General features: G+C 39.4%; 1 protein-coding gene across 1 annotated transcript; it reads left to right on the forward strand.

Annotated features, from left to right (window-relative positions):
* The first annotated feature begins 237 nt into the window (after window positions 1-237).
* ANKRD34B (ankyrin repeat domain 34B) lies at window positions 238-5,630 on the forward strand. Its single transcript, XM_026038809.1, has 3 exons — window positions 238-667; window positions 2,806-2,902; window positions 3,523-5,630. The coding sequence occupies exon 3, from the start codon at window positions 3,568-3,570 to the stop codon at window positions 5,125-5,127; it is 1,560 nt and encodes a 519-aa protein (XP_025894594.1). The 5' UTR covers window positions 238-667; window positions 2,806-2,902; window positions 3,523-3,567; the 3' UTR covers window positions 5,128-5,630.
* Window positions 5,631-12,988: the final 7,358 nt, after the last annotated feature.

A 12,988-nucleotide genomic window follows, 5' to 3' on the forward strand; every position in this document is an offset into this window, starting at 1 on the left:
AGGGGCGGCGGCGGCCGCAGCGCCGCCCTCGGGGTCCGCGGCGGGGCAGGTGCGGGCGCAGGCGGCGCCGCGGTGCCCGCTCGGGACGGCCGGGCGGGACGGGCTCGGGGCCGAGGGAGCGTCTCGGGTCGTGCCGCTCCAGCCCGCGGCTGCCGCTGTCTGAAGGTACCGGGATTAAGGACGRTGGAATCCAGGCGGGATGTGGGATGTTTTTCTTGGAAGCGGGGTTTGTTAGGCTGAGATGAAGAGCAAATACTGGTCGCTTCCATCTCAATGAATTTTTAACAGAAGAGCTTTTAACGTGTTCTTTGTTCTGGCCTCCGTTTGTGTTTTTCAGCTGTATTCTCTACAGACCTCCAGAGAAAGCTCTTGTCCCTCTTTCCAGGTCTCCCTCAGCGAAGCAATCAGATCCATCATGTTACGTGGCAGGAGGCAGTGAGAGGAGCACGAGCCGCAGCAGTCACCTTAATGCAGAGCAGCTCCAACCTTCCCTCCCATTGCTGCCCACCACGCTGCGACCACGCTGAGGGCACCAGAGAAAACCCTCCGGATGAGAGAGAGTAACTGCAGGCGTGATAAATACCGTGCCAGGAAAAGCTGCTGGACAGGCTGGCTAGCTCCCTCCAAGCTTTCTTCAAACGAACCACCACAGGACCGTGTAAATAAGGTAACTGATTTGACTGGAAACTGTGGCCACCAGTTAACCGTGGAAACAGCCGTGCTGAGGAGCCAGAGGCATCGCTGCGGGAAGGTGCATGAAAAAATGCAACTGGTACAGGCTGGTGCAATGGCAACTCTTTAAAGTCCTTTTTGTACCAGGAGCATTTTAATGTGTGTACCATGTAGTACAGGAAACTGGAGCTCTTGTACTAACCGAGGGAATTTACAGGGTTACAGTAGTCTTGAAAACCACAAAAGTTTTTACAGGTTTGTTAACTGTGTAAGTTCATCTTTTTGGAGCTGAGAGTTGGTGACTTAATTTTAGTGGAATGACTCTGCAGTAGGCACTTACCCTGAGAGCTTTGTGTCATGTGCAGAGGGCAGAAAACTTGTCTTTAACTGTGAGCAGGCAAGAAATACATTGCAAGAACATTGATTCATAGCACTCCTTTAGTCAGTGAAAATATTGTTTATGTGTCTATGCAGAAATGTCAGTGAGCTTTTTCTTTTTCCCCTCARTTTTGTGGTGTTTTCTGCTGTTACACATAAAGAAGCTCTTCAGGATTTATTTTTTCTAGTAATTATGTGATTTTTACAAATTAGCAAGCAAGGGTTGCAGGAAAAAAAAAAAAAAGTGGTAAACTTCTTGGGTTTAATGGGTTTTCCCACTGTGGTAGCAGTAGATGCTGTATCAGAATAGGACTCTGGGTTATCACTGTCTTGTATTTGCCAGCCTGGCCTCAGGATAGGTACTTGTGTACAAATACACATGTAACATCTGTCTCCGTCTGCTCCKTAGAAACAAACCATCACTAGCCCGAAAATCAGTTGTTTCTCATACTACAGGGTGCTTCATGCTACTTCATCATATATTTTCAATCACAGTTTTTAGAACAACATCAGAATATGAAATGTTAGAAGGAAATAGCATTCCTGGAATACTCTTTGTGCAAGAACACCAGAAACTGGTGGAAAGACCCGCTGAGCACTGGTTATCATTAACTAGGTCCTGCAGCAGCTCAGGGGTGAGGAGCTCTCCCGGCACCAGTTCCCTCCCACAGCTGAAAAGCAGCTATGTCACCTCCAACATTTTTCAAACACCAGGAGTTGTTCCTAACATTGCATTTAATTAGATTTGGGAATATTTTATAATCCCAATCTGTTTAGTATCAACCCATCATGAATAATCAAATAATCCATTTGAGAATCTGCTTGAACTGTGGGCTTTCCTCTCAGAAATACCTTTCTAGTGCCTTTTTTTTTTTTTTGATGCAGGGTATATCCAGTCCAGCTGGGGAACGTTTGTTTTCACAGCCAGTGTCAGTGCGGATCTCGTGGGAGTCCCACCGCCCTTCATTCCCAGGGTGGCACTTTTAGCATTGTATAACCCTATGCACCTCTGTGTCAAGCAGACCACAGCACAGTCATCTCCACCCAGTACTCAGAGATGTAATCTATGTTATATTTGACCAGTTACATTTTCCCTTCTTAATGTTTTATCTGTTGCATTTTTATTACTCTGGATTAAGGTTTACACTTGCTCCACTTTCACCTTCTAACTCTTAAACTTATTGTTTAATAAAAGCAAACCACGTGTAGCTGCAGAGCTGTGCCACAGCCACTCTGCTATGAAATTAAATAAACTGTATTTAAATACAATTATTTAAATAAATGTATTTCAACTGACTGTTGTTTGTTGGACTTCTGGAACAAACTACAGTGGCATCATCCTTTGGTTCTGGAATTCAAAGTAAACTCTTGCTGTTCAATTATCTATCATAAAACTGATGTTTTTGAGGGTAAATGAAAATYAGTCTGTTAATTTCTTTTGCAGTTAAACTAACCAAACACTTATTTTTCTAGGATCATATAATAAACACATAATTTTCATATTCCTGACTCATCTCATATTGGAATTACTGCTCTTCTATCTGTTAAATATTGATTCTTTTTTCTTTGGCATCAAAGATTTTTCCTACATTTAGTTTAAGCAAGCATATAAAAGATWGATGGAGAAATAATTTATTGATTGCAGGTACATTCATGCTAGATCTTTCATTATTTTATACACCCCATTAAGTTCTTCATTTTGCACATGAAACCTTATTTTTTCTCTGATCCTGTCAAATGCTTCTTTTATTTTAGAGCTGATACTACGTGCCCAGGTACTGGACTCTTCTCAGTGCCCCAGTCTCTACGATGAGTGGCATATCACTTCATTTATGCAGTTTCATGCTGACTGGTAGGTTCTCAAAGCAGCCTCAGGTAGTATACTTCCACCAATATAACTGCTTTTATATAGGACATTAATATCCATTGTCCCATTATTTTTACAACTAACGTATAAAAATACTTACTGCCCTCACCTTTCTTATTTATTATGCCCAGGATTTTTTTTTCTCATTAATCCCTAGATGTTTTGCCTTCTCCTTGTATGAAAAAAAAAATGTGTCACCATATCTACCATCAATTAAAAAAAGTACTGCAGCATTCATTCTGTTCAACTGATGAAAATCATGAGCAGTACACGACCAGAGTGGTGCCACTTGGGAGCTGTCACTACAAAGCCATTACAGGGTTCAGAATGACACTTTCTTTGCCTCTTATTTGGCAGAGTATGAGGAAGGCCCAGGCATTCAAAAATATAAAGAAGAGCTATTTTAACATGTAAATATTATATTTGATAGTGTTTCATTTTTTTAAACGTGTTTCTTGAGGTAGGGGAGTGGGGAGTGTTTGTCTTTTCCCCCCTTATCTGCCTACATCTTTCACAAAGTACTGGGGAACGTACAGGAGAAATTCACACAATTAAGTCTTTTTGTTGTTGTTGTTTTGTTGACCTATTCTTTCTCTGCAAACCAGGTATTCTTTGCAACAACTAGGAAGGGTGAGTGAGAGACAAGGGCGATGAGTGAAGCTGGGGACGAGTTGCCAACAGATGGGAATTCTCTCATCAAAGCCGTCTACCAAAGCCGCCTTCGCCTCACCAGGCTGCTGCTAGAGGGGGGAGCCTACATTAATGAGAGCAATGACAGAGGGGAAACCCCCTTAATGATTGCCTGTAAGACAAGGCACGTGGACTCCCAGAGCGTCAGCAAGGCCAAAATGGTTAGATATCTCCTGGAAAACAAAGCAGATCCAAACATACAGGACAAATCTGGAAAGACAGCCTTGATGCACGCTTGCCTGGAACGAGCAGGCCCTGACGTGGTTTCTCTGCTGCTGCAAAGCGGGGCTGACCCAAGCCTACAGGACCACTCCAACTGCTCTGCCCTCGTGTATGCAATAAACGCCGAGGACAAAGAGACTCTCAACGTTCTGCTTCGTGCCTGCAGAGCAAGGGGGAAAGAAGTCATCATCATCACCACGGACAAGTCTGCATCTGGAAAGCAGACAACTAAACAGTATCTAAACGTGCCTCCTGCTGACTCCGAGGAATGCCCTTCTCCAACTGCTTGCACTTCCCCATCAGAAATAGAGCTGAAAACATCTTCATCTCCACTTTCAAGTTCAAATGAAACTAAAAAATCACTTTTCAGCTTTAAGGAGATGGATCATCCACGAAGCCTGGACAACTCCACTGAGCCAGTTTCTCCTACTAGAAAATCCAGTTCCCCACACGCAGGCGCCAAGCTGGCACAAGCAGAGCAGCTGCAGGCCAAGCCCTGGAAGAGGAGCTCTCCTTCACGGCTCCTCCAGAGCAAAGTTGCCTCTTTACAGGAAGAGCTTCAGGATATAACTCCAGAAGAGGAACTCTCTTTTAAAATCAATAGTCTCRCACTATCAAAGAGATTTATCACCAGACACCAAAGTATTGACGTAAAAGACACTGCTCACTTAYTGAAAACTTTTGATCAAATTGGATCAAGGAAATTATCATATGATGAAATAAATTCTCAGACTATTTATACTGAAGGGAAACAGAACTCCAGTGGGGTTTCTATGGGTGAGGATTCTGATTTGGGACAAATTAGCTTCATTTCAACCCTGAGAAGCATCATTCAGAAAAGAGATTCAGGAGCAAATCACTACAGCTCGGATTCTCAGTTAACTACTAGCTTGGGTCCTCCAGCTACAGAAGATACCAAGTCAGTGATAGGAAAGAAAAAGATTCTTTCTCCATCTGCCTCTTTGTTGTCAGGCTCTAGGGAATTACTAGAGAATGTGCCTGCTGTTCCTCTGAGCAGAAGAAATCAAGCTTTTCTAGAAAGACGGAGCTCAGGAGCTTTGATATTGGATCATACTGCTCCAAGCAGGCCAGGTTTCCTTCCACCATTAAACGTGAATCCCCACCGCCCAACTTCAGATGTTAGCTTAATGAATAAGGTTTCTGGGCTGATTTCTTGTGGCCAGAAAGTTTTAGTACCAACAGCACCTGCTTTTCCAAAGGAGACCAAAAATCAGAAAATGCTGCTAAGGAGGCAGTCATTACAAACTGAGCAGATAAAGCAATTAGTAAATTTTTAAGGGGAGAATAAAGGGTAAAATCTCTACAATGTGTACATATCCACAGTTCTATCTGATTGTAATGATACACATCACAAAAGACAGATCTAAAATGTAAGGCTCTTAACTAGCTGTCTACCTTGGAATGAGTTAGATAGCTTGTAGCTCTGGGCAAGTTGTGTGATATCCTGATTACTCTTATGTTACCTAGTATAAAACAGAGGYCTGAATTTCTAAGAGACCAGAAATACGTCTTCATCTCCAAGTTACTGCTTATTTTTAAGTACCTCTATCTGAAAGATAATTTTTCTTCCTGCTTTATGTTCCATGGTTCCAAACATCAATCCTGTATTTGTGCAGAGACACTTTATGACTGTATCACGTTTAGCATTTTATAAGACAGCATCTAAAGATGCAGGCATATTTAATGTGGTCATTTTTGCCTTAATTTACAGGCATTAGTTGTATTAAAATGGTGGCTTATAACAGGAATTTCTGTCTAATGAATCTAGGTAGTCTTTTCTGAAAATACTCAGTGGGTGCTGCCTGCCTTCTTGTAGCCTCCGTTAAAATTAACTCGGTGTGAGGAAGGTTCCTAACACATAGCTGTGATGGTATTTAGTTCTGCTCTTCCTGTAAGATAACTTCAAATAATTACAAGCATGTGTAAAATAAATAATAGAATATTAAAATGTCCTATAATTTACAATAYATACATTTCAAAAATAAACTGGGGGAGGGGGAGACATTAGCCAACTGGAGCATGATTTACTTCCTTACGCAACACAGTACTCTATCAAGTACTGGAACAAAATTGTAAGTTTAAATTTTGAAACCATTTTGCTACTGTTAGGTAGTGACATGATGGCTTGAAGGTAAATTATGTTATCATTGACTTTTTTTTTGTCCAGGCTCTCAAAGGTAGCTAGAATAAACAAATATGCAAACTATTATTGCTAATATCAAAGTTATTTTCTACCATAAAATCTGGGTCTTGAAAAAATGAATTTCCTTTGGTATCCTCTAGTCCCATCTCCCTTGAACCTGACATGTCGTAGCTGAAAAAGCCCACAACGATCTACGTGTTGTTTTCTTTACATTTGACTTATTTTAATATAAAAATGTTTGCACAGTTTYGTATCCAAAATGAGAAAGTCCTGAAAACAAGTTATGTGCATTTTGAGAGCTACTCGYGACTGATGGAAGGATGCGGGGGACTCATGGAGTATTTGGTGCCATTCAGGTTCTAGATGAAGAACTGCCTTTACTGCAGTACGAGCTGCATGAGCATCCACATAGAGCACGTAGAGACAAGAAAGATTACAGTGATGGGTTTATGGCAGGGGAATTAAGTGATACAACAGTAAGCAATAACAAATTAGTAACTAAATACAAGTTATTCCAAAAAAGCATTACATAAAGCAACTATACTTTTACATGTTTTCATGATAATTTAAATGGAAACTGCAATTTTCTATTCATCTTGAAGTTAAATATCTGCTGTTAGAAATACCTCTTTAAGGATTTTTTTTTAATGAAATCTGGTTTAGACAGTATCAACTGAAGACTAGCTATTCTAACTGGTTTATTTGCTTGATGTATAAAACCAGATTCCTCCTGTTTGAATTTTATAATTAATTACATGCAATGAGACTAGTGTGTCCATAGAAGGAACAGTAATTATTTGCAAAAAGCTTAGATTATGGGAGGGGGGATGGCGGGGTAGGAAAGACAAACGTCTCACTTTAAAATTATTTTTTCGATAGCATTAGAAATATCTTATACTTAATTAAGTACTTAAAGAAAATCACAAGCTGATTTTTTTTTCCTTGCTAGTTCTCCTTTTAAGAGGCATGATTTCTCAGCCTGAAAGAACAGTCTGGTCTAGGCCTGCGCTAATTCATATATTCCCATAAAAACTGTGGGAAGTTTTTTAGTTTAAAAAGCTTTCCAGGCACGTTGGTGTGCAAGCGGGCAGCTCGGATCTCAATTATCACTCTTATTAGAACAGTATTTAAATTAGGCTGCTGTTTTTARCTGCACGATGACAACACTACACTCAAATGCAGTCTAAGCCGCTGTCAGYCTCGTAACAAAATACCAGTGCTTCAGTGACTGCAGCTGAACTAAATGCGATCCACTTGTGCACATGYTTAACTTTAAGGACATGAACTATTCCTATTCAAATCACCTGGATCATTAATTTAATCAATATTAAACATACCAGCTGGAAATGCTGCCTTGCGTCAGAACTTGCCCGGAAAATTCTTGGTCAAATTGAGTGATGCCAACTATACTAGTTTTGAAATCCATCTATGTAACTGAGTACAAGGGCCTGTATCAGCAGCAGTATTTGGTTTAAAAACATCTCACATGGATTGCTTGGTGGCTTGGGTACAAGCAAACGCATGATATATATATTGATAGGGCCATATATAATCAGGCATTTTAGAAAAAGGCAAGATATTTATATTTGATGATACATCAAATACACCAGGAAGCAGTATCTCTTGGAAAAAAAGACTGCTTAGGGAGCTGTGGTGAATAATGTGTGAAAGAGCTGAGAGGCGACCTCTGAAATGTCTGCTCTGTGGCTAGGGAGGTGGACAGAGACCTACCAAAGAGCAGGAGAGGGGCTGGACACTAGTTGAGGCTACTGCTGGGATCTGTACATCAAAGCAGATTCTGAAAAGACAGAAATGCTATAGGAATTGCTGTAAGAATGTATATATATATATATATAGTGAAAGTAATAGTAAAACTCATCCACTCACCAAAGATTAATGTCATAAATCTTTACRCAGTCTCAGTTTAAAGCATTTAAAATGGAGGTAACATTTCTGTGAGTACACATGCTCATCAAAATAAGGTACATCTTTCAGGAAATTAGGCCACTTAAGAGATTTTTAAATTTTGGATCTATAGGATAGAATTTTGCAGATCATGTAAGAGTTTTAAAAGGTGAAAATATTTTATCCTCCGTGTTTCTTTTCTCYGCAAAACGCTGTGAAACTGTAAAGTAAAATTATTCTCCTTGAAAAATAATGGTGGCCTCACAAGAACAGTGATCATCCCAAACCAGGCTCTCAAGTACTATCTTTAATACTTTAAGAAATATGATAGTTGCTGCAAAAAAATGCTGTAAAGCAGCGACATTTAAACATACATCCAGTGTTCAAAGTATAGTTTGCAAAATATCCTTCCCTGTGCTTTTTGTCCGTTTATCTGTAAGGTGAAAGGCAGAGTTAAAGCAGTTTTTTGTTTTGTTTTACAGTTTTGAAAAAGAATGTAGCACTTGCAAAAAAAATTACCATAAATTGATGTAGTTACAAAAGAAAACTACTAAACTAGAAGTCATTAAATGAATGTCTTTTTGTTTCCTCATCAAGCTCTGATGGGCCCTTCACCTTTCTGCATCTGTTAAGCAGCATAGCTAATTATTTTTCCAACCAAACCTAGGTATTTATGTTCAGGGGGGTTCTTACATTAGTAAACCATCACTCCAACATTTTACTATTCCGTTCATGTTCCARGAGCACGACTTCCTACAGAAAGGTTGATTTTAGTCACAACCAACCATCCTACAAAAACATACACACTGTAGGCAGAATGCAGATGAGCTTTTTTCACCTTCATCTTGAAGTGGAGAGTTTGAGGGAAGGCTGCATTTTGTACAATATTTCCTGTAAAAACTCTTTCTTTTTAAAGTTTAAAGATTTGCAGGCTCTCTAAAAGCTTCAGGGAGATCATTTTGATAAGGATACATGTTGAGAAAACCAAGGTTTTCTCTGCAAGGTGAAAGCAATAAAATACCAACTTTTATGACTAATTACTTACATAAAACACACAGCTCAAAATCCTTTTGAAAAGATAATAGTTCTTGTACTCTTCTCCACAAGTTAGCCATGCTTTAAAACATGAATATTGTGCAAAATTCCTCTTCTTCAGAGAAGGAATTATCTCATCATCTGACAGAAGTGTCTCCTTGGCAGCTGATGTTTATAATTGGTATAAAGAAAGCACCTTTTGGTTTTAACATTTCCTCTATTTAAAAAAAAAAAAAAAAAAAAGCAATTTGCACATCGGCATGTGCTTTTGTACAGGGTGAGCATGAGAACCCCAAGAGGCTGATTAGTGGCCTCGTCACTCTGATGATTCAAGACGCTAAGCTACTTTGTGCAGATCCTTTAAGTTAACAAATTCCTTATAAATCCCTCTTAAAACTCCARGGTTGCAAACTCCAGGCACTACAGCAGAATTATTTACCACTAATCCTGCATCCATATTAATCCTCTCCAACAGTTTCTACTACATACCAGGTGGAGTGTGGCATTGAATCAGGAAAACACTTAGGCCAAGGAGCCTCCTGCTCTGCCAAAGCAGGGCTCATGCCAAAGCTTGGTCTTGTTGAGCTCAGCTCACCTGCAGGGCTCAACACATGACATTCAGGTAGGGAACACTGCAACAAGCAGAAATGCAGACAGCTTTCCACTCGCCCAACCTGAGATTCGGACAGACAAGGTGTTAACGCTTCAACACTTCAGAAATGGCCACGAGATTCTGAACATCTACATGAAATCAAAACCGATGGCATCTCCTATAATGCAGGTCTCTGTCTGGCATCACATCTTAGGTCTAATATTAATTCAGAGTTTGTGTTCCAGGTCAGGAAAAAGAAAGTGAATTTATATTCAGCTGACATCAAGTGTTGCTTAAAAAATCGTTAAGACTTYAGAATGCATAATGGGACACACAAAAAAATGTATATAGTCCAGGTTATCCCCAAATTCCCGAAATCCAGATACACATGCATGCCAATGGAATGTAATCAACCCTTCTGCTCCTTTCCCAAAGCTGTTAGCTAGAAATTTTGAACATATAAGCTACCACAGACAGCAGGAGTTACAACCTTCCCCCTGAAAAGTTGGTCCATTTACGATACACAATCTATCTGTACATAAAATTTTAAAACAGAACATGTTTTTAAAACATTTTTTAGAACATTTGAGTTCTGCTCAGACAGATTCCCACTGAGTTTACAGATTTGCATATGCAAATTTTTTAGTTTAGAGCAATGACAGGAATAACAGTGAAAGCATCTGCTTTAATGACAGAAGAATGCGAGATATTAAAGGGAACAAAGACAGAATAAAAAGACATAGAAAACAAATAACTGCCTCCAAAATTCAAATGTTCAAAATTCAGAAAATGACAGAAACACTAATTTTTTACTCGAAATGCACTGGGAAGCACAAGAMAAGCAGTTCTTTATCATGGATTTTAATGAAGGAGCCCTGCTACAGCAGTCGTTCCCAGCTGCCTGCTGCACCCTGTGGCAGAGGTTAAGGGCTCCAGCAGCGAGGCCGGCAAAGGGAACACGCTGACCTGCCACCCCAGTGCAACCCCAGCTCTGCAGCGAGAAGGCAGCATCCCCACCAGGGAGGTACCAAAGGGTACCACAATTACAAGCAAACTCCAGGGAAAAGACAACTTGGAAATAGCAGCAGCTGGAAGAACACAGTCCCCTCCTAGGCCACTTGCAGGCATAGGCCAAAATCCATCTGTTAAAATCCTGGGAGGGAAGCAGCAAGAGAAAGCCTGATACAAGAACCTAGCTTGGATTTTATGCAGCAGCCCTCGCTTTTGGTTAGAGGTCAGTCAGGGACTGTATATAAAACTCCTGCTATACACAAGAAGTGAACAGATAGAAGATAGGCTCCAGGAGCAGAGAATTCCACCACATGAGCACGATATTCCTGCAACAAGAGATGAACAAGCTAAAGCACGGAGAAAAAAAGTCTATGGACTTGCCAAAACAAAACAATAATAGCTTTCAAATTAAAATTTCTATACTTACTAAAAACATTTAGTATTATGGTAGAAAAAAATCTAATTAATGTGGAGCTTTTTAAGTTGTCTTTTTATTACGGTAATATCTTACTTATCATTTTGAAAAGAAAAACTGCCTGAAAATTGAAGAAAGCTAAAATAAATTGATGAAAATCTTTAAAGAATATTGAAATTTAAGGAAGTCTTCCTCTTAATATTGGAGCTATTGGATGCATTTATTGGATGTATTGCAATATAGCATATTGGATGTATTACTCCAACAGACTCTTCCCAGAGCCTATTCTTTTTTTCAAATCAAATAAAAACAAAACAAAACACAGCCCAAACATTTCTGAATCCCATAATACAGTAATTTCTATTGTTCTGCTTAAAGGAAGGACCAGGCTGTTTCATCACCAAGTTATTAAACATCTTATAAAACCACCTACCCTATTCATTATCCCTGTCTTTTCTATCCCGAATGACATAATTTCCTGGGGGCAGGTGGGTTTGGAAGTGAAGGTTTATATAAACCTGATGCTGCACAAGGGCAGCAGAAATGTTCAGCTGGGCTTCCTGGGGCTGACAGGAGAAAGCTAATGAGCATCATGAGCACCACGTGCTGGAATCAAATTCTGCACTCTCCAAACACAGCACAAAAAAAACACAGGGGAATGATAGACAATGCTTGGGCTTAGCAACACAAAACAGGCTTTAATGGAAAGTTAAGTGCAGAAACACATCTGTAATAACATGAGCAAAGGGTCTCATCATAGACAGCTGGATGAAAAAGAAAATATAGAAAGTTTTAATTTAGCATGAAGAGACAGCTTTTTACACTCAGAGAAGACTAAAACAGAACTATTTTTCAGATAAATGCTGAAGATAAAGATGGGGAGAATATTTTAATTCTTTTTATTTATTTAGGTCTTCGGGAGCATTTTCTTTGACAGTAAATTTAAATAATACAAATCTCAGAAGAATAGCTTCTGGTTTGCTGTCATCATTATACCTGCACCTTGCTGCAGGTTATTATTCAGTATTTATACAGGAAAAACAATGTCATCTTTCTACTGCAATTTATTATCTATTACATAAATTCAATCACATTCACATAAAAATAAAAAGATTGAATTACACTTGCAGTTTACCAGAAATGGTTTACTCTGTTAACTTATCTGGATGTCCTTCTGGAGTACAAATGTAACTGTTAAACACTTAATGAGTGATGCTTAGTTTCATTAAAGTCAAACAAATTTGTCCACGTAAAGTCAAGCAAGTTTAAAATTTGGGCTGAGACATGAAACAACATTGTTAAAGAAAGTAATGCCACAGAGAGACAGCAGTGCCTAGGCCAGCAAAGCACTGTTACAGAAACTTGATTTCAATAGAATAAACAACCAAATTTCATCTCACCTTCATTATTCTGTTGCTAGCCCCCAGGTTAACACATTTGTTTTTACCAAACATTGATATCAAAACTTGCATGAAAACAGGGAAACAAACACAAACGCAGTTAGCAATGGACGTGCAAGAGAGACCAAATCCTAAACAACACAAACCACCTCACTGGAAACTGAACATAACTCCTTACCTCTCTAGGTAGTTTAATCAGTGATGTGGGTTCAAAACAGCTCTCCTACTTAAAACATTTAAAATATTTTACATCGTTATGGCAGGTTCGAAAATACCTTTTTCCCCATGGTCTTCTTCTACAATGGTGGGAGTTGTGCACACAGAGGCAACATAAACAGATACTTCAGAAAAAGAGGAGTTAAATCATTTCAAATCATGTTGTCRCACTGCACCAGGAAACACATCACTCCCACCAATTCATTATAAAGAATTACATGATCAAGCTTTTTTGATCACGATCAAAAAATTACATGACTTTTTGAGAGTTACTGCCATTCATATCAACTGGCTGGGTGCATTAAATGAGGTACACTCCCTGTTTAACTACTCCAGGTACAATGAGATACTTTCTTCCCTATTTGGGAGAAGTATTTGGGTATTTCCTAGTTTTAAGCAACTTTATTCTAGCTAAATACAT

Source organism: Nothoprocta perdicaria, unplaced genomic scaffold (genome assembly GCF_003342845.1).
Source record: "Nothoprocta perdicaria isolate Ctin4 unplaced genomic scaffold, notPer1 scaffold_1, whole genome shotgun sequence".
NCBI classification, from domain to species: domain Eukaryota; kingdom Metazoa; phylum Chordata; class Aves; order Tinamiformes; family Tinamidae; genus Nothoprocta; species Nothoprocta perdicaria.